Source organism: Capricornis sumatraensis, chromosome 2 (genome assembly GCF_032405125.1).
Source record: "Capricornis sumatraensis isolate serow.1 chromosome 2, serow.2, whole genome shotgun sequence".
Lineage (NCBI taxonomy): Eukaryota > Metazoa > Chordata > Mammalia > Artiodactyla > Bovidae > Capricornis > Capricornis sumatraensis.
In genome coordinates this window covers 177687937-177715339 of record NC_091070.1, presented here as the reverse complement: position 1 = coordinate 177715339, position 27403 = coordinate 177687937, and the positions used below count along the sequence as shown (strand labels likewise).

Below are 27403 nucleotides of genomic sequence, written 5' to 3'. Positions count from 1 at the left end.
GTGGTGAAGGGCCGGATCACTGAGGGTTTACAAGCCAGAGTAAAGGAAATGAAAAGCCAACAGAAAGCTTTGAACAGAGCAGTTAAGTGATCCAATTTCTACTTAAAAAGCCTGGCTGCTGTGTGAACAGACTGCAGGAAATAAAATGATGGAAATAAGAGGAGCAGTTAAGAGGCTATTTCAGTAATCCAGGTGAGAAATGAGAAATCAGGGGTAGATCAGGGTGGTAGATATGGAAATGGTGAGAATTTCCTGGGATGTTAGAAGAGGGGTGTGAATAAAAGTGGAGTAAAGGATGCCTCCTCCATGTCTGATCAGCTGCTCTTATTAAACAGCTGAAAGGACAGAGTTGCTATTTTCTAAGATGAAGATGCCCCAAAGAGGAGCAAGTCTGAAGTGGGAGGAAGACAAGTGTTTTTCTTTGTATGTGGTACATTTCTACGTAAATGAAGGTGTTAAATGGATGAAATACTAGGGTCCAGAGTTGGGAGTAGCTGAAGTTGACCATGTACATGAAGAGCATCAGAGTACAGAAGGTTTTTAAGGCCAAAAGACTAGACGAGATCACCAGGGAAACAAATGTAGCTAGTAAAGAGAAGAGGTCCAAATGTTGCAGGAAGGGGGACCCGTTCCAGGGCCTGAAACTGGGCTCTTGTCTAATGGTCGGAAATGAATTGTCTGAGGAGACACATGTGCTGGCAAAGCAGGAGATGTGTCTCCGTAGACAATTCATTTCTGCGCATTAGACAAGAGCCCAGTTTTGGGGCCTGGTAGGGGTCCCACTTCCTGCAACACAAAGACCGAGCCTCAGCTCCAAAGCTTAAGAGGTTGAAAAGATCACTGGAAACAGTCATGGAGAGTGAGTGACAGTCAGCAAAAGAGAGAATAACTGTGAGAATGTGGAGGAGGCTCTATGAAAAAACAAGGGAGTGATCAGCTTTGCCAGATGCTGACACTTTAGTTCAGTTCAGTTGCTCAATCGTGTCCAACTCTTTGTGACCCCATGGACTGCAGCAGGCAAGGACTCCCTGTCCATCACCAACTCCTGGAGCTTGCTCAAACTCATATCCATTGAGTCAGTGATGCCATCCAACCATATCCTCCTCTGTCATCCCCTCTCCTCTCACCTTCAATCGTTCCCAGCATCAGGGTCTTTTCCAAGGCGTCAGTTCTTCCCATCAGGTGGCCAAAGTATTGGAGCTTCTGCTTGAGCATCAGTCCTTCCAATGAATATTCAGGACTGATTTTCTTTAGGATGGACTGGTTGTTCAAGAGTCTTCTCCAACACCACAGTTCAAAACCATCAATTCTTCAGTGCTCAGCCGTCTTTACAGTCCAACTCTCACATTCATACATGACTACTGGAGAAACCATAGCTTTGACTAGAGAGACATTTGTTGGCAAAATAATATCTCTGCTTTTTAATATGCTGTCTAGGTTGGTCATAGCTTTTCTTCCAAGGAGTAAGTGTCTTTTAATTTCATGGCTGCAGTTACCATCTGCAGTGATTTTAGAGCCCCCAAAATAAAGTTAGTCACTGGTTCCATTGTTTCCCCATCTACTTTCCATGAAGTGATGGGATTGGATGCCATGATCTTAGTTGTCTGAATGTTGAGTTTTAAGCCAACTTTTTCACTCTCCTCTGTCACTTCAATCAAGAGGCTCTTTAGTTCTTCTTTGCCTTCTGCCACAAGGACAGTGTCATCTGTGTATCTGAGGTTATTGATATTTCTCCCGGCAATCTTGATTCTAGCTTGTGCTTCTTCCAGTCTGGCATTTCACATGATGCATTCTGCATAGAAGTTAAATAAGCAGGGTGACAATATACAGCCTTGACATACGCCTTTCCCGATTTTGAATTAGTCTGTTGTTCCATGTCCAGTTCTAGCTGTTGCTTCCTCACCTGCATACAGTTTTCTCAGGAGGCAGGTATGGTGGTCTGGTATTCCTATCTCTTTAAGAATTTTCTACAGTTTGCTGATATACACAGTCAAAGGTTTTAGCATAGTCAATAAAGCAGAAGTAGATGTTTTTCTGGAACTCTCTTGCTTTTTCGATGATCCAATGGATGTTGGCAATTTGATCTCTGGTTCCTCTGCCTTTTCTAAATCCAGCTTGAACATCTGGAAGTTCACGGTTCATGTACTATTGAAGCCTGGCTTGGTGAATTTTGAGAATTACTTTGCTAACGTGTGAGATGAGCAATTGTGCGGTAGTTTGAACATTCCTTGCACTGCCTTTCTTTGGGACTGGATGAAAACTGACCTTTTCCAGTCCTGTGGCCACTGCTGAGTTTCCCAAATTTGCTGGCATATTGAGTGCAGCACTTTCACAGCATCATCTTTCAGGATTTGAAATAGCTCAACTGGAATTCCATCACCTCCACTAGCTTTGTTTGTAGTGATGCTTTCTAAGGCTCACTTGACTTCGCATTCCAGGATGTCTGGCTCTAGATGAGTGATCACACCATCGTGATTATCTGAGTCGTGAAGATCTTTTTTGTACAGTTCTTCTGTGTATTCTTGCCACCTCTTCTTAATATCTTCTGCTTCTGTTAGGTCCATACCATTTCTGTCCTTTATTGAGCCCATCTTTGCATGAAATGCTCCCTTGGTATCTCTAATTTTCTTGAAGAGATCTCTAGTCTTCCCCATTCTGTTGTTTGCCTCTACTTCTTTGCACTGATCACCGAGGACGGCTTTCCTATTCTTTGGAACTCTTCACTCAGATGGGTATATATTTCCTTTTCTCCTTTGCCTTTTGCTTCTCTTCTTTTCTCAGCTACTTGTAAGGCCTCCTCAGACAACCATTTTGCCTTTTTGCATTTCTTTTTCTTAGGGATGGTCTTGATCCCTGTCTCCTGTACAATGTCATGAACCTCCGTCCATAATTCTTCAGGCACTCTGTCTATCAGATCTATTCCCTTGAATCTATTTGTCACTTTCAGTGTATAATCATATGGGATTTGATTTAGGTCATATAGTGGATGTGACCTAAATGCTGACAACGAGTCAAAAAAAGTGAGGACTGAGGACTGGATTTGGAAGGCGGGGGTCATTGGTGATCCTGTGAAGAATAATTTTAATAAGGGGTGGAAGGGGCTCAAGAAAAAACAGGAGAAGGTACATACACAAGATTTTTGAGGAATTTTGTTGTAAAGACCAGCTGAGAAATGACGCAGTAGCTTTGAGGGGAAGTACACAGAATTCTAACTGCGAATGGGGATGGAAGAGTGTGTTTGTATATTAATGGGAATAATCCAACAGAAGGCAAAAAGTCAATAATGTGGCAGAGAAAGGGGCTATCTCTACAGGAAAATCATCCTTGCTGAGAGGTGCTGAGAGGGGTTGGGATTCGTGAGCATCAGTGCAGTTCATCCACTGTTGCAGAGAAATGTATCTGATGCAGAACGTGAAAGAGCAAAGATGGAACAGAGAGCTGGAAATATGAGAGCAGAAGAGCCCTTAGGATTTAACAATAATTTGCATGTAAAAGCTGAAGGAGAAAAAGGAGTCAAATCTCCAGTCCAAATAACACACTGACCACTTGAACTAGATTCCCAGCAACAGGTGCCCGGGAGGCTGTGCCAGTGTTTCTTAAGAGTGCTGCAAAATCAGCTCTTACTTTTCTAGGAGCACTGGGGGTCGAGACATCATGGTGATCCTCCTCCAATACCACACCATAACGATGAAGATGCTGGGTGTGAGGAAGGTCTTCATGGCAAACCACACCTTGGTGAAGCCTCCATTTTGGTGAATTCCCTAGATAGAGACCAATCATAACTTTGAAGGTCAATATATCTCGGGGTTATTTTCTACCAGCAGATGCATTTTGAAGAGCAGTAAGTGGAGATCTTTATTGCTGAACTTCCAAGATCAAGAGCTTTAACATTCACAGCAGGTAACGTCTTCACACCCGCCTCAACCCCTCCTCAGGCACTGTATAAAACTAAATCAAAAGGCATGAAGATAGCCTCACTCTATCCTAAGGGAATGATTAGGAACATGATCAAAGATTTTTCTCCAAGGTTTGCATTGCAAAATTGGAGCTATCTTAGATGCCCCAAATGATGGCACTGGCATAATGTGTTAAGGTGAATACATACTGTGGAAAGCTAAGCAGTACCGCAAAGTATATTTACATTGTATTTATAATATGCCATTAAATTTTAAAAAAGCAAAGAATGGAAGAGTCAGTTGAATATGATCTCCTCCCTTTCTTTAAGAGAAGGATTAAGCTCAGTCTCTCAGTTGTGTCTCTTCGTGACCCCATGGACTGTAGCCCACTGGGCTCTTGTCCATGGAATTTTCCAGGAAAGAATACTGGAATGGGTTGCCATTTCCTTCTCTAGAAGGGAACAATTTTAAATATATTCATACACACACACACACACACACACACACAGAAAAAAATCAAGAAGGAGATAATAGCAAAACCTCAAAACGGTTATTTCTCAAGATGGTAGGATATTACAGATAACTTTAATGTTCTACTACGTGTTTATTTGTGCTTCTAATTTTCTACAATAAATATGCAGTTGCTTTTTAGATTTAAAAAAACCTAAATTAGGTTTAAAAAATCTACTCCACATTGTACTTTTTTCCCTACTAAAGAGACAAAATGGTACAAACCTATACCACAACTGTGATCAATCAGATTCACTTACCACCAGCCGAATATCCTTTATCTCTCCAATCCCAACGTTGATTTTCTTCTTCTCATTCACAGGCAGCCGGATATTTAGAAGGTAATACTTATGAGCCACGGACCCAATTTCCATGAAAGGAAGCACATCACATTCATAGTAACGGCCCTCATGTTCTACGGTCTGGAAGAAGAGAAGAGGGTTTGAGGCAAGGTCACCATTTCCAATAAACTGGGTCTGAATTGTCTTGCCTTTGACTCCTATCACCAACTCTAAAAAGCTAAGGCTTAAATGTATACTTCAGAGGTACACATAATAGGGTACCTGGGTTTATATAAGCTGCCACCCTCCCTCCCCAAAATAAAACCCAGCCACATTTGAGGTGGAACCAGAAATCTCAGGTAACAAGTAGGGATTTCTTCTATTTCAACACCTTTCTCAGCTCTTCAGTCCTTATTACAGCCTCACATCAGACTGGTCTGGTCTATAAGGGCTATAAGAACTTTTAATTTACAGCGTACTATCAGATACTGTATAGCTTTGTGGAACAGTCAACTCCTTAAATGTTCAGGAGGAAGTCCTTGCTAATGTTCATCACATTCTTGTATCGTGATCATTTATTTACATAGTTTTGGCCTGCAGGAGATGCTACAATAAGCAGGAAACACCTACTTTTTATTGATTTGACCAAAAAAATAGAAGCAGCAACTAAAAGAGCCTTGGAATTTGGGGAAGATTCAAAGGGATGAGGGGAATGATGAGATTAGGTTGATAGAGATGACCACTTGGAATTTTCTACCTTTAAATCTTTCTAACTGCCCCAAAGACAAAATGGCAGAAGGGAGTAGACACTAAATAAACATTTAACACAGTTTTTAGGAAGTCCTTTCTACTTTTTAAAGCTGGCTTAAAACTCAGTTTTTAAAAATCTAAGATCATGGCATCAGTCCTATCACTTCATGGCAAATAGAAGGGGAAAAGGTGGAAGCAGTGACAGATTCCTTCTTCTTGAGCTCTAAAATCACTATAGATGGTGACTGCAGCCATGAATTAGAAGACGATTGCTTCTGTGCAGGAAAGTCATGACAAACCTAGACAGTGTGTTAAAAAGCAAAGGCATCACTTTGCTGACAAAAATCTGTATAGTCAAGGATACAGACTTTCCAGTAGTCATGTGTGGATGTGGGAGTTGGACCATAAAGAAGGCAGAGCACCGAAAAATTGTGGTGCTGGAGAAGACTCTTGAGAGTCCCTTGCACTGCAAGATCAAACCAGTCACTCTTAAAGGAAATCAACTCTGAATATTCATTGGAAGGACTGATGCTGAAGCTGAAGCTCCAATACTTTGGCTACCTGATGCGAACAGTCGACTCACTGGAAAAGACCCTGATGCTGGGAAAGACTGAAGGCAGAAGAAGAGGGCGACAAAGGATGAGATGGTTGGATGCCATCACTGATTCACTGGACATGAATTTGGGCAAACTTGGGCGAGGGACAGGGAAGCCTGGCGTGCTGCAGTCCCATGGGGTCACAAAGAGTTGGACACAACTTGGCAACTGAACAACTATGGCTAGGAAGGCCTCCTGGACTTCCTGCCAAGCAATTTAAGAGGTACCAGCCAGCACATGGCAGTGGGAGATTGGTGAGTAGGGGCGCAGCTTGCTTTTGAAAATGAAATTCTGTTCCAACTCCACAGGACACAACACTTTGTGGCTTAGCTGAGGGGTAGGGGAAGCTCACAAGCATGGGCATGGAGAAGCAGGAGCTTCAGCAACTGAGGACTATTTCCCAATGAACCAGACAAATGTCTGCCTTCATGCTGGGTTTGTATTCCAGCTTTAAGGTTTGCCTGGTACCTTCTGATGAAGTGATGGAGGGATGGAATTTGGTATTCCTAAGCTTGAATTCTCAGGGCCTCCCAAAAGTTTTTGTAAATCTTCAGAGGAAGAAGTCCAGAGGAGAAAAGAAGATAACAAGGAGTCTGTTCTTTCTGTGATCTTGGGGGTGGGGGTGGGGGAGTGGTTTACTAGACAGTCAGAGCTCAAGGGTGCAATAAGCAGACCTTCATACAGGGACAGAAGACACAAAGGACAAAAACAGGCAGAGTAGGTACAGATCCGGTGTACGTTGTTCCACTCTTCCCTTTCCTACTCATGGTAGACATCACTGATTGATCATGATCATTTTTCATTTTCTAAGGTCTTAGGGGCTCTTATCAGAATGACCAGTTGATTAGACATGCATTTGAAGTTTTAAAAATTCTTCCGTAGAAAGAATCCTTTTCCAAAACTCAGCTGCAAGTTGGGTAAGTCTTCCTGTATAGATCTTTCTCTCCCCTCTGCTCCCTTCTCTTCTACTTATAAATCAAGGCAGGAAGGATGCTGCAAAATTGCTGAAAATACAGTATAGGCTCTAATTCAACCTCAGATGAAGGTGAACTAAGGAAGCTGATTACCTACTCTTGTAACAGCAAAAAGTGGACATTCTGATGTGTTTCCAATAAGCTTATTTACAGAAATTGAGTTTGAAGGCAACAAAACTTATTTAGTCTAATGCCACTGTCTTCATTACGTGTCTTACCCAAGGTCCCAAAAGTCATGGCAGAATTGGGTTGAGGACATGAGTCTTGCAAGTCCAGCCTCCAGCTCTGACAGGGAGGAGGACACATGAACGAAGCAGAAAGAAAGGAATGCTGTGGCCTTGGACACGCCTGAAGGTAGGCGTTGTGCTATAGTAAGGAGGGCACTGAACTTCAAGCCAAGAGATTCAAATTCTAGTCCTGACCTCACCCCTTACTGGGTAGCTGGGGAAGGTCACCCACCTCATTTGGTATCACTTTCTAAGCATGCATGCATACTTAGTCGCTCAGTCATGTCCAACTCTTTGCAATTCCATGGATTGTAGCCTGCCAGGCTCCTCTCTCCATGGGATTCTCCAGGGAAAAATACTGGAGTGAGTAGCTATTCCCTTCTCCAAGGGATCTTCCTGACCCAGGGATCAAATCTGAATTTCCTGTTTTGCAGGCAGATTCTTTACCATCTGAGCCACCAGGGAAGCCCCCTAAGTAAAGCAAGAAGGTTTATTTATGTGATCTCTTGAGTTCCTTCTAATGCCCCTTCATGGGTCATCCACTCCCTTGTCTTCCACTCCCCTGTCCCTACACAGAGGGTAACACCACCACATGGGACAAATTTACTTAAATCCAACCGATCAGAGACACATACAGGGTCCTGGGATCCTGGCCTGTCCTGCCTGTCTCAGACAAATTCACCGTATCCTGCTGGGGACTCTACGGACTGATGTTCTGCCTCTGCCAGTATTTAGGACATTTAGAAAGAAAGATTTCCTGCTCTCCCTCCTTTTCCTTTCCCCAGCCCCCTCAGCCCTCCCCTAAATCCAGCATGAGACTGGCTAATTAGGACAAATTACAGCAGGTGGCAACTTGACTTTTTTTTTTTTTTTAAACTTCACAATCCACCAGAGACTAAAAAGCTTTAAAGCAATTTCTCATTTAATCTTCAGACTCAAGTCTAAATTTCACTGCAATCAAAAAGCATAGATTTGATGATTCATTTCCTTCACACTTTTCAAGGTTTAGTATCTTTCTTGAAAGAGATCAACATATCCTAAAGATAATCAAGCAACTGTCATTAAGAAGCAGTTTCAGGCTTCTTAACAACCTCCCCTGACTCTGCTTCTCAGTGCCCTCTAAGAGTTTAAGTAAGGTGAGAAATGACTTTGTGCTTTTTCTGAGAATGAAATTCCATATGCAAAAGCTTTATATCCTTTAGCTTTAGACATCCAACCAGTCTTACCCTTGAATAATGCAATCAACTTGCAGCAACAGTTAGAAAGGTTTTAATTAATTTCCTCCACTGCATACAAAGATCTAGAAATATTACATCTCTCTCTTCTGCTACCTCCAGTTCCTCTCTACCATTCATTTTCACCTATAGATTACCCCCAAGGGCCTACTCAAAACAATTCTGGATGAATTTGGGGTGGGGGGAACCCTACATTTGACCATTAAGGAAAGGATCTACTGAAGTCACTTTCAAACTTTATCAAACTTAAGAGAAGGAATTGAAATCCTATTAAAACACAGGTTCCTTGGTTCTGTGTGAATTTTGATTCTTGTGTTTGGAGTGTGACCTGAAAATCTGCATTTCCTACAAGCTACCAGGTGATGCTGATGCTGTTAATTCTTAGGCCACACTTTCCATAGCTCTGGTCTAGGAACCCTAGGGAAAGAGAGGCTTAACAAATACCAGGTGCCCCAAAACATGCTTCTATGTAGGGTGCACGGTTGGCCCATGAGGGGTTTAGTTAACATGTTTTGTCCTGGTGGCCCATCTAGTGAAACATGTCCCAGACTAGATTCAAGTGGTAGGATTCGTTCTGTTATCTAGTCCTTACAGAGATTCCACAGGCAGGTATTCATTATTATTTCGTTTGGCAAAAGAGAAACTGAAGCTTGAGCAGATAAAGCAAGCTAGCCTGAGGGAGTAAATGAAAATGAAATTCAGTAAATGAAATGGTCTGGAATTGAAGCCAAGAATTTGTTGTTTGCTGTTTATTCACTTGGCCATGTCCGACTCTTTTGGGACCTCATGGACTGTAGCCTGCCAGGCTCCTTGATCCATGGGATTTCCCAGGCAAGAATACTGGAGTGGGCTGCCATTTCCTTTTCAGAAGATCTTCCTGACCTAGAGATCGAACCCCATCTCCTGCACTCAATGCAGGATAGGGACATTCTTCCTTCTTGGTGGTTAAACAAATCTTCCTGGAAGAACCAAAGAAAGGAGAGTCCCACAGACGTGCAAAAAAACTGAGAGGTCACAACGGAAACTAGATTGCTCCCTCAGGCCCTTTTTTTTGTCTCTGATGTTTGTTCCCTGGGATTGTTAGTCTTCACACCTGCACACTGATTTTGGCAACAGAGATGCCTAAGAAACAGCAGACACACGCATTGATCCAATATGAACAGATTTACACACCTAAAATTAACTAAGCAACATTCTTCAAACACTTAGCTAATTAACAGAAGAACAAAGAGCTTATTTTTATGGAGGTATTTTAGAGAAACAACAAAATCACTTCAAACAAACATTCCTTCTTCTGTTCTTTGCTCCTTTGCAGGGACATGAAATATCTAAATTGCCCTCTTCTAGGACAAAGGATGGTGACCACTAATCTTTGTGGGTCATGCATGCTTAGGAACAAGGAATCTGTCTGAGCAAATGTTCCCACATACCTGGAAACCAGATAAAAACCCCATCAACTAGGACATCAAGGTACCCTACCTTGGGGGAGGTGAAGGTACATTTGAGTTTCCGGGGCACTCTCTCATGGGCCATTTCAGTCCACTCAGCAAACATATCATCACGGTAAGCCAGAGAAACATCCATGGAAACTTCTGCATTTTCTCCTGCAAGAGATAAAGGAAGCAAAATTCAGAAATGGCTTCTGGAAAGATACTTTGAAAACAGTTTAAAAACTCTTACAGGCTCCACCATGGAAACCAACAAGACAAAAGAGATGTATCAGTTCCTATCAAGCACCAAACCTGACTTTCCAAATTTGAAGGCTTAAAAGTCCCAGGATGAATGTCTGAGCTGGATGCTGGGTCCCCTCCCATAACCAACTGCTCTGAGTCAAAGAGCTCCCACTGAAATTCCTCTAGAGATGGCAGTCTCATTCTCTCTGAGGCAGTTCCAAATGGTCAGGTTCTGACTCAACATGTATCCTCCTTAACTTATACCACTGGTCCTACATCCCCCCATGTAAGTCCCATGCCACATGAGGTCATTTTCCACAAAAGTGCCTTAATGCTTGAAACCTACAACTCATCTATTCTCTCCTCTCTGATCAAAATGACCAAGATTTTTTGCCACCTCTCAGATAAATGAAAAGTACCTTGGGTGCTTTCTTCAGGAACACTCTAGTCTGAAAGATCCTTTCTAAAATTCCCCCAAGAAGTTAAATGCAGGCTCTCCTGCTTCTCTAAAACTCAAAACTCTTTCTTCAGAGTGTGGACAAAGTTAATTTAAGATGTGAAGGGTTTCTCTAAATTTAAGACTTATACACAGACAAGAATATTAGAATAAGTTCATAATTATGCAAATGAACATTCACATATACTTCTGTATCAATAAGGACCATGAATGGGTTTAACTTATCACAGAGCTCATTAAAGAGATTAGTTTGATAAAAATTACATCTATCCACTTGGTCTGTTTTATACTTTGTTGAACAAGTTTCAGAATAGAGGAGTCTTAATGGGGGAAAAAAGCACAACTACATTTCTAAAATGATCATGGTGAGCCAGCTCCCATTGGGGTTATGAGACTGGGCTCAGTTCTGGGCCCTGGAACCTCCACTCTAGGTCACAAGGGAAACAGGTAAGAATAGCTGCTGTCTAGAAAACTGGGGCTTTACTATCCACTGACCCAGTGTGGCTTGAAGACAATTTGACAGTGCAGTAAAATCCTAGTTCTCTGAGGAAATCTAGAAGAGAAAGAAATAACACAGGAAAGAAGGGATCTGAGGCCATTCTGATATAGACAAAACTCTCAATGAACATCAGTGCCCACTCTTTTATTAGTACCATTTAAATCTTCAATCACTAATAATGAACTATTGGAGAGAAAAAGCTAAACAAAAAAAATCCCACTTAAAATGATATCAAAAAGAGTAAAAAACCTAGGAATAAACTTAACCAAGAAATAAAACAAAATACCTATACTCTGCAAACTATGAAATACTGATGCAAGAAAGATGGTACAACAAAATGGAGAGATCTCCCATGCTCTTGTAATGGAATAATTAACACTGTTAAAATGGCCATGCTACCCAAAGCTATCTACAGATGGAATGCAGTACCTACGAAAATACCCATGCCCTTTTTCACAGAACTAAAACAAATAATCCTAAAATTGATATGGGACCACAGAAGGCCCCGAACTGCCAAAGCAATCTTGAGAAAAAATAAAGCTGGAGGTATCACCCTCCCAGATTTCAGCTATACCACAAAGCTACAGTAATCAAAAGTGCGGTACTGACACAAAATAGACACATAGATCAACAGAGCAGATAGTGAACCCAGAAATAAACCCATGCACCTATGGTCGATTAATCTATGACAAAGGAAGCAAGAATATAAAATGTAGAAAAGATAGTCTCTTCAATAAGCAGTGCTGGAGAAACTTGGACATGTAAAAGAAAGCGATTACAACATTTCCTCAAACTATATACAAAAATAAACTCAAGTTTCTCTTCCGGTCCCACACGCTTCGGCATCTGAGGGCACGGGTGCAGGCATGGCCAAGCCCAAGAACCACACCATGCAACCAACCAGTCCCGAAAATGGCACAGAAACGGCATCAAGAAACCCCGATCACAACGATACGAATCTCTTAAGGGGGTAGACCCCAAGTTCCTGAGGAACATGCGCTTTGCCAAGAAGCACAACAGGAAGGGCCTGAAGAAGGCCGACAATGCCAAGGCCATGAGTGCACGTGCTGAGGCCGTCAAGGCCCTGGTGAAGCCCAAGGGGGTCAAGCCCAAAATGCCAACAGGCGGCAGCGGCAAGCTCAGCCGACTTGCCTACATCGCCCACCCCAAGCTCGGGAAGTGCGCTCCTGCTCGCACCGCCAAGGACCTCAGGCTCTGCCGGCCGAAATCCCAGGTCAAGACTCCAACCAAGGCCAAGCCACCTGCAGCTGCAGCTCCAAGCTGCCAAGGGTGCCCAGACCCCCACCAAAGCCCCGGAGTAGAGACCTTTATCTGCCAGTGTGAGGACAGAAGGACTGGTGTGACCCCGTGGGTTGCACTCTGCGTGGGGCTCCTGTGCTATTTGTATGAATAAATCTGAGACAGGAAAAAATAAATAAATCAATAAATAAACTCAAAATGTATTAAAGACCTAAATGTAGGACATGACACTATAAAGAAGAGAATATAAGCGGGACACTCTTTGACTTAAATCACAGTGGTATTTTTTTTTGGATCGGTCTCCTAAGGCAAAAAAATAAAAGCAAAAGTAAACAAACTGAAACCTAATTAAACTTTAAAGCTTTTGCATAGCAAAGGAAAGCAATAATAAAACAAGAAGACAACCTATGGAACGGGAGAAAATATTTACAAATGATGCAACCAACAAGGGGTTAGTAGTCAAAATATAAAAACAGGTTGTACAACTCAACATTTAAAAAAAACCAAATAACCCAGTCAAAAAATGGGCAGAAGATCTGAAGACATTTTTCCAAAGAAGATATTCAGATGTCACATGAAAAGATGCTCAACATCGCTAATTATTAGAGAAATGCAAATCAAAGCACAATGAAGTATTACCTACACTTGTCAGAATGGCTAGCACCAAAAAGTCTACAAATAACAAGTGGTGGTGAGGATATAGAGAAAAATGAACCCTGTACTTTGCTGTTGGGAATGTAAATTGGTGCAGCCACTATGGAAAAGAACATGGAGATTCTTCCAAAAACTAAAAACAGAACCGTATGTCACAGCAATTCCACTTCTGGGTATATATCCAGGAAAACCAAAGACACTAATTCAAAAAGATACATATACTCTAATGTTCACAGAAGCAATAGCTTCCACACAAGATATAGAAGCAACCCAAGTGTCCATCAATAAACGAGTGGATAAAGAAGATGTGGTATAGGAAGGAGATTCAAGAGGGAGGGCACATATGTATACCTATGGCTGATTCATGTTGAGGTTTGACAGAAAACAACAAAATTCTGTAAAGCAATTATCTTTCAACTAAAAAATAAATAAATAAATAAGATGTGGTACAAATTACACACACACACACACACACACACACACACACACTGGAATATTAGTCATAAAAAAGAATGAAATTCTGCCATTTGCAGCAATGTGGAGGGACCTAGAGAATATTATGCTCCGTGAAATAAGTCAGGGAAAGACAAATATCGTATGTTATCACTTATATGTGGAATCTAAAATAATACAAACAAACATATATGGCAAAACAGAAGGAAATAAAAAAAGAAAACTAGTGGTTACCTGTAGGTAGAGGAAATGGGGAGGGACATGTCAGGGGTATGATATTAAGAGATACAAACTACGATGTATAAAACAAACAACAAGGACATATTGCACAGCACAGAGGATTGTAGCCATTATCTTATGATAACTGTTAATAGAGTATGACATGTAAATGTTATAGCATAGCACGATGCTCATAATGTCATAGCATGAATCTCTATGCTATATATCTGAAACTAATATTGTAAATCAACTATACTTCAGCGAAGAAATAGCTAAAGATAATAAATCCTCAGTCAAATATGGTGAATTGGCCACCTGTGTTTTCTCATCTCACTCCTGAAACTTCACAAAAACAAAACAAAAAACAGGAAAGGAAAATAAAAGCTATTAAATCTCAAGGGGGAAAAATGGTAGTGACATGAGCAGATCAGAGATTGCAACAATTTTTTTGAAGATGAAAAACAGATGAAGTAGGATTTCCTGACAGCCACAAAGATGGGCACAGCTGAAACTCCACAGAAGGGATATTTTGGAAAAGTGAGCCAACGTGTCCAATAGACCGGCAAGCCACTTAGAACTGGGAAGTACCAGGTGTTGCATAAGACAGGAAAGGCAAGATGCTGACATCAGAGAAGTGGGGTCAAAGTCTATACACAGAATCACTGGAACTCCAGTTCTAATCCATCTTCTCAGCTCCACACAGTCCAGGAGGAGACTCTGGACTTGAGAACACCAGGCTGTGCAGAGACCCAGGGCTAAGAATGCAGAATAATAAGCGTCTGTATAAGAAACTGTGGGATGCCTGGCTTGGCAGAAGCAATAATCAGAATTTGTATATCCTCTTGGTTAGGAGCCAGAATGACTACAACTGCTCCTTGCTTGGCAGCCTCAGTGGTCCAAAGAAAGAACTGGCCAGAGCTTCCATCTGTGAGTTGAGTATTAGGCACCACGTTACCTTCTTTTCACTTCTAATCCTGGGATTAGGAACTGGGACTGTCAACTCTGTTGAAAGGGCATTTCCACAGAACTCAGTAGTATAAATATGAATGCTATAAAGGCAGTTATCAGTTCTTATGTTGAGCTCCTTGGAGGGCCAGGGTTCAGGACAGCACTGGCCTTAGGCACAACACAGCAGGAGCGGCCCTGAATCTCAGCCCCAGACTTTTAAAGGGTCCTTCTCCAGGGACTTCACTGCTGGCACAGTGGTTAAGAATCTGCCTTGCAATGAAGGGGGACATGGGTTTGATCCCTTGTCAGGGAACTAAGATTTCATGTGCTGCAGGGCAACTAAACCCATACACAGCAACTACAGAGTCACGTGGCACAACTAGAGAAGCCCGTAAGCGGCAACCATTGAACCCATGCACTGCAACAAGAGAGGAGGCCACATGCTGCCGTCAAGAGCACGCGCACCACAATGAAAGCCAGTGCAACAAAAAAATAAATAAATGAACGAAAGTCTCTCAGTCGTGTCCAACTCTTTGCGACTCCGTGGACTGTAGCCCATCAGGCTCCTCTGTCCACGAGGATTCTCCAGGCAAGAATACTGAAGTGAGTTGCCATGCCCTCCTCCAGGGGATCTTCCCAACCCAGGGATCAAACCCCAGTCTCCTGCGTTGCAGGCAGATTCTTTACCATCTGAGCCACCAGGGAAGCCCAGTGTAAATATATATATATGTATATATATGTATATATGTATATACATATGCTGCTAAGTTGCTTCAGTCATGTCCGACTCTGTGCGACCCCATAGACGGCAGCCCACCAGGCTCCCCCGTCCCTGGGATCCTCCAGGCAAGAACAATGGAGTGGCTTGCCATTTCCTTCTCATATATATATATAATTAAAAACAAATAAAGGGCCCCACTTTGTCTGCCCTTTCCCAGCTGTCCACTTCTTCTCCAGATGAGAAGACCCTGAAGTGAAAGGGACATGCTCACCAAGAGCCTAACCTCTCCCCCAATTTATAGAACATGGTCCACGAACTCAGGAATCCAGAATACATAACTCAGACAGCTCTGAGCCTATTTCCATATCCTGGGGAGGAGGACAACTTCCCCAGATCTGGTCTCCCAAAGGGAACTCCACAACCACTTGTGCACGTTTGGGCTCACGAGTGATCAAATGGCTGCTGTTTTTGAGGACATGGACAGAGATTGAGTTTGGAGGGTGGGGTGTCCATACTTACATAGTCTTTGTGTGGGATGGAGTCAGGGATGGGAAGAAAACACATTGAGAAGCCCACACTCCCTGGTCCATCCCATTTTTGACACAGAATTCCAGGAGTCCAAGAACCCTAAATTCAAACCCAGACTTTCAGTTCATCATGAAGGTAGATTAGTTACATTTGTGTGATAGGTCTTCATATGTACTCTTGCCCTGGGCCCCACAAATGTTAGGGGTGGGCCTTACAGAGGAGGTGCCTCAGGAAGAGAAAGGACCAGACACACTTGCCTCCTGGCCTATTTTAAGAGTTATTGCTACCTGTTAGGAATCTCCAAACTGTTTTAAAATATGCTGTTAAAAACAAAAATTTTAAAGACTGTTTTCATGTACAATTACTTTCTATTAGGCCCTCATGACTTCCGTGCTTTCACTTAAATGACCTCACTAAACAACTCTATAAAGTGGGCATGGGTATTTCCTTTTGATTAGTAAGTAAACCGAGGCCCTCAGATATGAAGTGACTTGCCTGAAGTTGTATTGTTGTTGGTAATATGAGAAAGAGAACTATTTTGAAGCCTTCTTAAAAGACAACCATCTTTTTTGTATTGCTTAAAGAAAATTGGGTTAACTTGTGATGAAAGAAGCCCCTCAAATGAGTCACAAAATATGAACAGGTACATCTTTAATAAAAACAAGGCTCCATGAGAACACTGTACTCTTTTATCCTCACACCCATCCTATGAGGAAGAAGTCAGCTAGAAAAATTGCCCAAGAATATATCTAGTAAGTGGTAGAGCTGGGCCTTACACCTCAGTCTGGTTCCCCCAGACCCAACCACGCTCTACTATCTTTGTTGGCAGAAACAGAATTCAAAAGAAACCTAATAGTTGAATCAAGCACACTGCAGGCCACTTAACTCTGACCAAACAAAACTTTCTAGGGGAGAGAAACATGCAGTGCTCCCGGGAGAGCAATTCTCTAATCTGAGCACTGAGGAGAGGAACTCCCAGAACCTACAGAGCTTCAGAAAACTGACTGGAGAAGTGTAAAGGGACCCACCCTGCCTGGAGCTGGAAGCCCAGGGATGGCTGTGTTCCGATCATGGATCTGGCCCTAACTTGGTGTGTGATCAGGGACAGGAGAGCCCTATGTATGCGGGGTGCTGCTGCTAAGTCGCTTCAGTCGTGTCTGCTTTCAACTCCAAACCTCAAGAGACAGCACAGGTTATCTTTCCAGACCTGCTGCTTCAAGAGAAGCCAGGTTCAGATGGTTATGCTCCTGCTGCTGCTGCTAAATCGCTTCAGTCGTGTCCGACTCCGTGAGACCCCAAAGACAGCAGCCCACCAGGCTCCTCCGTCCCTGGGATTCTCCAGGCAAGAACACTGGAGTGGGCTGCCACTTCCTTCTCCTCAGATGGTTATACATCTCTCAACTTTTGAATGTTAATAACTAACTAAAAACAAAACGAAGGGACTTCCCTGGCAGTCTAGCAGTTAAGAATTTGCCTTGTCATGCAGGGGATGCAGTTTTAATCCCTAGTCGGGGAACTAAGATCCCACATTCAGTGAAGCAACTAAGGCTGTAGGCTGCACCTAGAGAGCCTGCATGGTCTGGAGCCCATGTTCTATACCTAGAGAGTCCACGCACCACAACAAAAGATCCTGCATGATGCAACAAAGATCCCACGTGCCACATCTAAGACTCAATGCAGCCAAACAAACAAACAAAAAATCTTAAAAACAAAAAAACACCAAAAGGAAACAAAATCTCTACGCACGTCAGCTAAGTAAACATCATTCTTTGGGGTGAAGGGAGACACTTTTCATACTGCCCCACACCCCTATTCTTTTCTGCCCATTTTACCACCAAGTGAAGTTCTTTCTAAACTTTTCTATTTTGTTCATAACATTTGCCACAGGCTCTGCCTAATCCTCATGGATCACCTCCCTACTTTCTGTGCTGTCTGGGGCAGATGTTATCATTCCTGTTCATAAGGCAAAGAAGCCAAGACTCAGCTTCCCCTAGAAGCTCAAGCTTCTAGAAGTTTCAGACTCAAGCTTCTAGAGCTTCATGGCCTGTGGTTCTTATACAGGGAGAATGGCCGGTTCAAGTGACCTGCTAGCCTCCCCTCAAAGGACTCTGTGATCTCCCCCCACCCATGGACACTCATAGTTTCTTCACCCTGTTGGAATAGGACTTGCCTCCTAGGACACCGGGGCTTCCCAGGTGGTGCTAGTAGTAAAGAACCCACTTGCCAACACGGGAGACACAAGAGACATGGGTTCCATCCCTAGCTTGGAAAGATCCCTTGGAGAAGGGCACGGCAATCCATTCCAGCATTCTTGCCTGAAGAATCCCATGGACAAAGAAGCCTGGATGGCTACAGTCCTCAGAGTCGCACAGAGTCAGACATGACTGAAGCGACTGAGCACACACCTAGGACTTTGTGATCTTTAAATCAGTTACTACACGAAAAATTCTTAGATCAGTGCTGAAAGCATGATGGGTTTCAGTTCAGTTCAGTCACTCAGTCGTGTCCAACTCTTTGCGACCCCATGAATCGCAGCACGCCAGGCCTCCCTGTCCATCACCAACTCCCGGAGTTTACTCAGACTCACGTCCATCGAGTCAGTGATGCCATCCAGCCATCTTATCCTCTGTCATCCCCTTTTCCTCCTGCCCCCCATGACGGGTTTAGCTATTGTTTTTATCATTTCATAAGGGATATGAAAGTAAGTCTCATATCTACTTTAATTCAAAATAGTTACCGGGTTTCAGAGACATGAACCTCCCACTATGAATCCATATCCAAACCTGGAGCACAAAACTCAGAGACAGGAAAACACTGGGCAGAGGACCCAGCAAAGCTTGAAGCCAGCCACCAGTGGATCCAGCCTCCAATGGACCGGAAACAAAGCTCAGCTTTAATGACCATGTTGCAGGTAATAAAGCACGGGTCTCATGACTCCTACGGTGCTGTTGGGGCAATACTCCCCTCCCCCACCTCCGCAGAGAGAATGAAAGTGAAACATTCAATTTGAACTCCTTGGGAGAATGGCAGGAAGGCCAAGACTACCTCTGGCTCCCGGAGAACCTTCTCTATAAGACAAGAATGCTGGTTACACCAGTTCTATGGGGTAAAGCTGTAAAGTATCAGCATAGGGCATTTATAGATTTGAGATGCATGACTTTCCACACCTAAAGGAGACCAGCAGCTCTGTTGTCCTGTGGGCTGAGCCTCACATTTCTCAGATGCCTTTGGAGATACATTTTGTTTGCATGGAAAATCCATTCTCAATACTGGGAAGGGAGGTATGGAAAGGCACAGCTGGGATTTCCACCCTGTTATGGAAGCCTGACATGAGGAACCTGCACTGCAGAGTTCTGTGGGAGCAGATCCAGACTGAGTACTATTACAGGCAGGAAGATCTGGGCCTTCCCACACTGGGACACACAGACCAAGCATACCCTTAGGAAGCATTTATCTCTGCATGAGTTAAACCATCCTGCCCTTCATGGGAAAGTGTGTGCCGATCAGTTTTGTGAAGACAAGTAGAAAGCCAGAAAGGTGAGCAAGTCCTCAGCGTAAGCCAAAAATGATGGGGGAGGGGGACAAAGAGCTAGGAAACAGTGTGAGCACCCCAAGAAACCCAGGGCAGCTGCTTAATGTCAGAATGGCCCCTGGGAGGAGAGGCTGAAGCTATGAAAGATGAGCCTTCTTCGAGGAATTCATCAGAACACTTCTTACTTAACACTTTTGGAAATAGGCATTTGCCAGTCAGGATATTACAGAGTGTGGGGGACAAACAAATCCACTTTTCAACTCTATCTTAATGTCTTCTTAGCTAAGTGACTTTTGATTAAGTCCGTTTCCACCTCTACAATACAGAAACAGAGGGACCTACTTCCCAAGGCTGTTGACAGAGTCACTTGGTATATAAACACTTAAAAATCCTTATTTCTTTTCCATCCAGTCCCATGATGATTAGGTGATATTATTGATCAGTTAAAGAAATAAAGGGGAAAAGGGGGAGGGCAAGTCACATTAAGAGAAAATAAAGAATTATTTTATGGTTGTCAAAAGCTTGTGAGTACCCTGAGAAACCTTGATTTCCCTGGACGCTTGCCCTGGGAAAAAATTAGAGATTTCAAAATGCTCACACACATTCCCACATTACATAGGGGAGCTGCCAGTCACCAGGTTTGTTTGGGTAACCTCAGAAGGAGGCCGTACAGACCAGCCTCCTCCCAGCCTCCTGCAGACATATAATCTGGGGTTATTTATGCCAGCGTTCTTTCCCTGATCAAAAACTCCCTGACCTGGCTTGTATTTTCTTGACGCTTTCAATTAAGGAAATAACAAAACCAACCCTGTCCTATATCCTTGGTTAGGTCTGGCAAAAATGGACTCAGCTAATTATAAATTTGGTCCTGGCTGTTTTTTTAAGATGCCCTACAGGCCTGGGTGTGAGGTAGTTATAAAATGAATGAGTACAATTATTTCACAAACCAGACTAACAGTTGAGTTCACCTGTCTCACTTTTACCCCGTCACGTCAAGCATTTGCATTGTGGAGAAATATTTTTCACATGTAAAACATTTTTCTAAGCATTGTCAGAATGACCCCTTGCTATATTCTGAAGCAGTATCTCCTAACTGAAGTAACTTGTCTATGAAAATATGACTAGGACATTGTGGAATGTTCCTCACATCAGGCCCTTTGCAAAGTGACATCTTCTCAGTTAGAAAATATCCACTTAGCCCTACTGCATCCTACTGAACCGCTTAAAGGATATACATTTCGAAAAGTAGCTGGGGCATCAAATGTTTTGTAAACAAATGAATTGGTAGGACAACAGAATATAGAAAAACCACATCCTGGTGTTCACTGAACTGTAGAGTAGCTCTTTTCCCTTCCTTATTTTATTTAAGCTTCTTGGCTGCATAGCATACAGGATCTTAGTTCCCCAACCAGGGAATGAACCCAAACTGCCTGCAGTGGAGACGTGGAGTCTTAACCACAGGACCACTAGGGAAATCCCACTCCTTCCCCTTCCAACTCAGCACACTCATTCTGAGGGGTCTCATCTCTTCCTGGGGCATCAGTTCAGATTTCCCTCTCAAGTTCAGATTTCCCTCCTGAGTTTCAAATCTGCATGCCCACTTTCCACTGGATGGATGGCTCTATTTCCACGGTTCACAAAAGAAAGCCAAACCACCAAATTCAGTCCATTCTCTGAGCTCATTAAGTCTTATAGATTTATCTCCCTCTCTGTCCTCATCACCACTCTCCGCTTGTTCAAAGTGAAAGTGTTAGTCACTCGGTCATGTCCGACTCTTTGCAACCCAATGGACTGTAGCCTGCCAGGCTCCTCTGTCCATGGAATTCTCCAGGCAAGAATACGGGAATGGGTAGCCATTCCCTTCTCCAGGGGATCTTCCAGACCCAGGGATCAAAGCTGGGTATCCGACATTGCAGGCAAATGCTTTACCGTTTGAACCACCAGGGAAGCTCTTATTCAAGGCTAACATCATTTCAGGTCTAGATGACTCAAACACATGCCCCATGTATGTTTCTCATAGATGATTTCTAAAATACTTTCAATGCCTTTACATTGCCCTCAGTCTAATCTTGAAATTCCTTAAATGGCATACAAGACTAAGACCTGGCTCCTGGTTAGCATCTCAGGATCTCATCTCACAACCCCTTTCCTATCCCTGCCTGCTACACTGGTCACCTTAGCCTGCCATCCCACTTTCAGCCTTGAAGATGGGTAACAGTTCAGGCTCCAGAGAGAGGCAGCCTGGGATCAGGGACCACCTTGGCCACTTGGTGCCTGTGCAATCATTGGCAAGTCACTGAACTTCTCTACAAAGAGGGGGATGACAGTGTGTCCATCTCCTATGGTTGTGAGGATTAAATGTGCTAGTCACTCACACAGCCTAGCATACAGTAAGTACTCAGCAAATGCTGACTGCTTTTTTAAGGCTTCCCTGATAGCTCAGTTGGCAAAGAATCTGCCTGCAATGCAGGAGACCCTGGTTCAATTCCTGGGTCGGGAAGATCCCCTGAAGAAGGGATAGGTTACCCACTCCAGTATTCTTGGGCTTTCCTTGTGGCTCAGCTGGTAAAGAATCCGCCTGCGATGTGGGAGACTTGGGTTCGATCCCTGGGTTGGGAAAATCCTCTGGGAAAGGGAAAGGCTACCCACTCCAGTATTCTGGCCTGGAGAATTCCATGTACTGTATAGTCCACGGAGTTGCAAAGAGTCCGACACAACTGAGCAACTTTTACTTTTCAGTTTCACTAAAAGTTATCTACACTTACTGCACCTGGGGTCCCTGCTAGCACACTGGGTTTTTACCAGGAAGCCTTCTTTGAGAGGGTATATTACAAAAGGGCTTTTCCTCTGGGCTGCAGACAGTCCTCTGAAGATAGTGCTTGGCATCCCCCCTCATGCCAGAAGAACACTTACTCATCTTCTAGAATTCTACAGACTCATTCTCACCTTCCCTCACCCACTAAAACAGAGGGAGGGCTTCTCCTCTTGCTCCTACAGCACCCTATCTGTCGCTGTAACACGTATCCTACTGCAGCTCAGCTACTGACTACTTACTTCCCTGTATCGCTTTCCCTGCCCACCTCCCACTTTGAGAGGTTCTGAGAGCCAAGGACTGCCTTCGTCTTGTTCATAGCTACATCACTCATGTCTTCACAAATCATCATTAAATATCTGCCAAATTAATGAGTGAATCTAAATTCTTCTTTCTCTAAACAGCCTTAGAATCCAAAATTCTCTGTCACTCCATCATTTCTATACCACTTGTGTGTAGTCTACAGTCTGCTATTTGGGGGGCATTCACTTTATTTTCCCTACAACCTGCTTCCTTTCTCCCACCCCCATACATATGTGTACACACACACACACACACACACACACACACACTCAGATAAAAAGGATGTTCTTCAAATTTGGCCAAGGGTACCATCAAGGAGCAATACACCTGCTCTCTAGGACTGGGTGGAAAGAGTGAGCCTGGGGTCACCATTCCCTTCCTCCCGCTCCATCTGAATTACAACATGGAGTTGCAACAGTGTTCTGCTTGAGAGGGCTAGTAGGGGTAAAGGAGGAGACCACTCCTGAGAGTCCGTTGCACTGCAAGGAGATCAAACCAGTCAATCCAAAAGGAAATCAACCCTGAATACTCAGTGGAAGGACTGATGCTGAAGCTCCATTACTTTGACCACCTGATGCGAAGACTCAACTCATTGGAAAACACCCTGATTCTGGGAAAAGACTGAAGGCAAAAAGGAGAAGAAGGTGACAGAGGATGTGATGGTTAGATAGCATCACTGACTCAATGAACATGAATTTGGGCAAACTCTAGGAGATAGTGAAGGACAGGGAAGCCTGGCGTGTTGCAGTCCATGGGGTCACAGAGAGTCAGACACAACTTAACAACTGACCAACAACAATCATGCCTGTCCACGTCTACAGAGATAAGAGAATAGACTGAACTACTGGTAAGACGTCAGAGAAGAAAAATCTACAGCAATCATTCAGGCATGACATGTTAGGTCTCTGATAATCTACTCAAGCCAACTTTTCCGGGACATAAAAGAAGTCCATCAGGAACTGAGAAATCGTAACAGCTGATGCTGCCACCAAGATGGAATAATACACCTCTGAAACCTCTAATGCTAGTTGGACCATCCAATCCATGTTTTCTTCCACCAAATATATTTAAGCACCTACTAGTTTCAAGGCAGACTCATTGCCCTCAATTGTTCACAGTAAGGTAAGGAAGGCAGTTATTTTTCAGTTGCTAAGTCATGTCTGATTCTTTGTGATCCCATGGATTATAACCTGCCAGGTTCCTCTGCCCCAGGTTTCTCAGACAAGAATACTGGAATGGGTTGCCATTTCCTTCTCCAGGGGATATTCTCAACCCAGGGATCAAACCACCATTTTCTACATTGGTAGGTGGATTCTTTACTAATGAGCCAGCAAGGAAGGAATATTACCCCATGTGGGTAGTGCTTATGAAATCGATATATTCAATCAGTCCTCTGTATCCACAGATGCAGAACCTGCAGAAATGAAGGCTGACTGTACTGTACCATATAAAGGTGCAGTATATAAAGGACGTGGGCATCTGTGAATTTTGACATTCACATGGGTCCTGAAACCAATCCCCTAGAGAACCAGTCCATTCTGAAGGAGATCAGCCCTGGGATTTCTTTGGAAGGAATGATGCTAAAGCTGAAACTCCAGTACTTTGGCCACCTCATCCGAAGAGTTGACTCACTGGAAAAGACTGATACTGGGAGGGATTGGGGTCAGGAGGAGAAGGGGACGACAGAGGATGAGATGGCTGGATGGCATCACTGACTCGACGGACATGAGTCTGAGTGAACTCTGGGAGTTGGTGATGGACAGGAAGGCCTGGCATGCTGCGACTCATGGGGTCGCAAAGAGTCGGACACGACTGAGCGACTGACCTGAACTGAGGGATATCAAGGGACAACTGTAGTCAGCATAAGCTGTCAAGAGTACTAACTAGGGGGATGAGAAACACGGCACAGAATATACAATCTTCTGGAGTATCTCATCTACAAGAAATGATGTTTAACTGTTGACTCACAGGATGAGTAAGAGTTCACTAGGTAAGGAAGCAGGAGAAGGAATTATAGGCAGAGGGAACCCATGGCTAAAGAGTCATGGCAACACAAAATAGCACAGTGCAGTCAGAGAAATCAACTCATTCACTACGGCAGGGGATGGGAGATGGAGTGGAGGAAACAGACAAGGTTGGGATGAGGAAGCATCTGCTGAGAAAGAGAAATGTGCTCTGAACACTGCAGCATCTTGTTTAGAAGGATGTTTAAGCAAAGAGATCTGGCAGCTGTGTGAAAGGCAGACTGGGATGGGGAGGGATGGGGGAGGAGGGGGTAGAGAGATCTCGAAAAAATTGAGGCCTGCTGCACTTACACAGCTCTCAGTATGTTTAAGATTATTGACTCTCATAGTAAATGTCACCAGAAGGATCTTCCCTGTTTTCCAAGGAACTTGAACTCAACAATGAACCAATCATTTCCTGACAAAGCTAGAGAAATCAGAACCATCCAAGTTGGCAAGTGTTAAAACACTGGAGAGCAGACCTGGAAACAGCTCTTTCCTATTTGACCATAATCAACATGAATGTGGAGTGAAAACAAACCCGACAGCCAGGGCAGGGAAACGCACAGTGGGCTTCTTTGCTTTCTCCCCAGGATGCCATCAGAGCACAGGGTGTTCAGAAGAACAGCTGACGTGATGGTTATGAAAATCTACCTGCCCTCCCCCCTCCCCACCAAATGCAATTAGAGAAGAGGGCTTCATTCACCCTGAATCTAAAAATAGATGATGGCAGAGTTCACAGACTGACAGCTGCATTCTCATACAGTAACTAGGAGAGGAAAGGGATGGCTAATTTAACTTAACAACCCCCAAAACAAACAGTGCAGAAGTAGTCCAGGATAAAGAGAAAACACAAAGGTCACTTCTTCAAAAGGCTAGAAGAGGAATGGGGTCACTCCGGGGCAGCTTATTAGTCCTCCTAAAACCCTGCTTGAAACCAGGGAAGCAGTGTGCCCAGATCTGCCCAGAGTCCTTCAGACAGGAGCTCTAATGGATGAAGATGCAGAAGCTCAAGCAAGATCAGGCAGGAGGGCCAGGATTTGCCCTCTTCCTCCTACATCACCTGGATACCTAAAAGCTAAGAAAGTCACATTTTCTAGATAAGAGCTCTTCCCCACCATCCCTTCCTCCCACTCGACCTTCCTCTAAATCACACTCTGCCTAACCTGGAGCAGGGAAAAAAAAAATCCAGGAAATAAACATGGATCATTAAGGGAAAGAAACCAGGTGTCTCAGAGGAGTAAACCATTTCGGTTTTCCTCTCCTCGGTTCCAAAATGTTTCAGTTTTCTTCCACAGTCTGCCCGGCCCAGGGAGAGGATTACGGTTGGGCTTCAAAAGAAACAAGGACATGCTTGTGAATGGGAAGCGGACTCTCTCTGAGGCTCTCCCACAGATCTGTGCTGGCTCCCGGGGGGCTGCCAGCCAGCTAAATGTCAGATCTCTGCACCCCACATTCCCGCGCTGCACTACCTCCATCGCCCTGGTGACTAAGCTGTTTCAGCAGCTGTGTTATTGCTGGAGTCAGGCCAGTGTTATTCGCACAGAGTATTTCATGTGGCTTAGGTGGGGATGAGGGACTTCCCTGGTGGCTCAGATGATAAAGAATCTACCTGCAATGCAGGAGACCTGGGTTCGATCCCTGGGTTGGGAAGATCCCCTGGAGGAGGGCACGGCAACCCACTCCAGTATCCTTGCCTGGAAAATCCCCATGGACAGAGGAGCCTGGTGGGCTACAGTTCATGGGGTCACAAAGAGTCAGGCATGACTGAGCGACTAAGCACACAGGTGGGGACTGGGGTTCTCATTTGCAGATGAGGTCCTCCTCTTGATCATCAGTGAGGGCATTCTCTGAGCTCCAGGAAGCAATGGGACAATGTGTGGGAGCTGCTCAGGCTTCCAGGAGATAGACAGACTCAACACCACAGAGAGGGTGGAGAAGGCATCTATGTCTGTGAGAGTGAAGGATAACCAAAAACCAGAGCTCTGGGTCGCGGCCCAAAGACCTTCACCGCTTCTTCCTCAGTAAGAGCCACTGATGCTCAGAGCAGGTTCCTTCTGCTCTTCCTCCCCAGGCACCTCAGTCTCTCCTTTGAAAGACTCTTTCCTTTCCAGTAATGTTGGCACTCCCCCTGCCCCACCCCATCTCGGTCAATCTTTCCATGCATCTATCTCCCCCAACTTGCCTCTGAATAACACTGAGCCTGGGCAGTGTTCTCCTGAGTGCTTGTCCCTCAGCCCCCGGCCCTTCCCTCTCTCACTGTGTGACTTACCATCATTCACACTCATCTCACTCCTGCAGCAAGTGAGGCCCATTGACTTGTTCATCCCCTCCAACCCCCAACATCTCTATCTAGCCTCTTGCCCAGCATGGCGGGTGCGGCAGGCATTCCTTACCAACTGCTGAACAAGCCAACCCAACTCCCTCCCATTGAGGACTGATGGAATACAGGCCGAGGCACAGCATTTGTTACCTGTCTTATCTGTGGGCAGGACCACTTTCCACTTCTGGTCCATTCCAGGCTGCATCTTCCCAAGAGCCCCGCTAGCCTGCTGTTCCTCCTAACTTGTTCTCACCAACAGCAATCAAGTTACATTTTCTGATGGTGAAGAGATCACAGAAATGTGTTTTCTTGTAAAGGAGGTCTTGTATTTTTAAAAGACATAAAGATTCTCTAACGATTCTCTAAAGATTCTCTCATTTTTGAGTGCCTATTATGTGTAGACATTTTCAGCCGCACCTAGATGCCAGCCAGATATAGAAGATTATCTGGTAATCTCAAAATGAGGAAACTGAGGCATGTGGTCTCAGTGTCAGCGTGGGAGGGAGGCAAACTGAACGGGGTTTGCCTGACTTCATCACTCCAGGCCTC

General features: G+C 44.1%; 1 protein-coding gene and 1 pseudogene across 2 annotated transcripts in view; one reads left to right on the top strand and one right to left on the bottom strand.

Annotated features, from left to right (window-relative positions):
* The window catches only part of WLS (Wnt ligand secretion mediator), a 115325-nt gene that overhangs the window by 34199 nt on the left and 53723 nt on the right, over window positions 1–27403 (bottom strand). For both annotated transcript variants that reach the window (XM_068964727.1, XM_068964728.1), the window contains 3 exons: window positions 9949–10073; window positions 4667–4828; window positions 3625–3761 (listed from right to left, as the gene is read on the bottom strand). In XM_068964727.1, the coding sequence (XP_068820828.1) occupies window positions 3625–3761; window positions 4667–4828; window positions 9949–10073 (424 nt within the window). The remainder of the gene's footprint in view (window positions 1–3624; window positions 3762–4666; window positions 4829–9948; window positions 10074–27403) is intronic.
* On the top strand, window positions 10988–12420 carry LOC138073585 (large ribosomal subunit protein eL29 pseudogene; annotated as a pseudogene).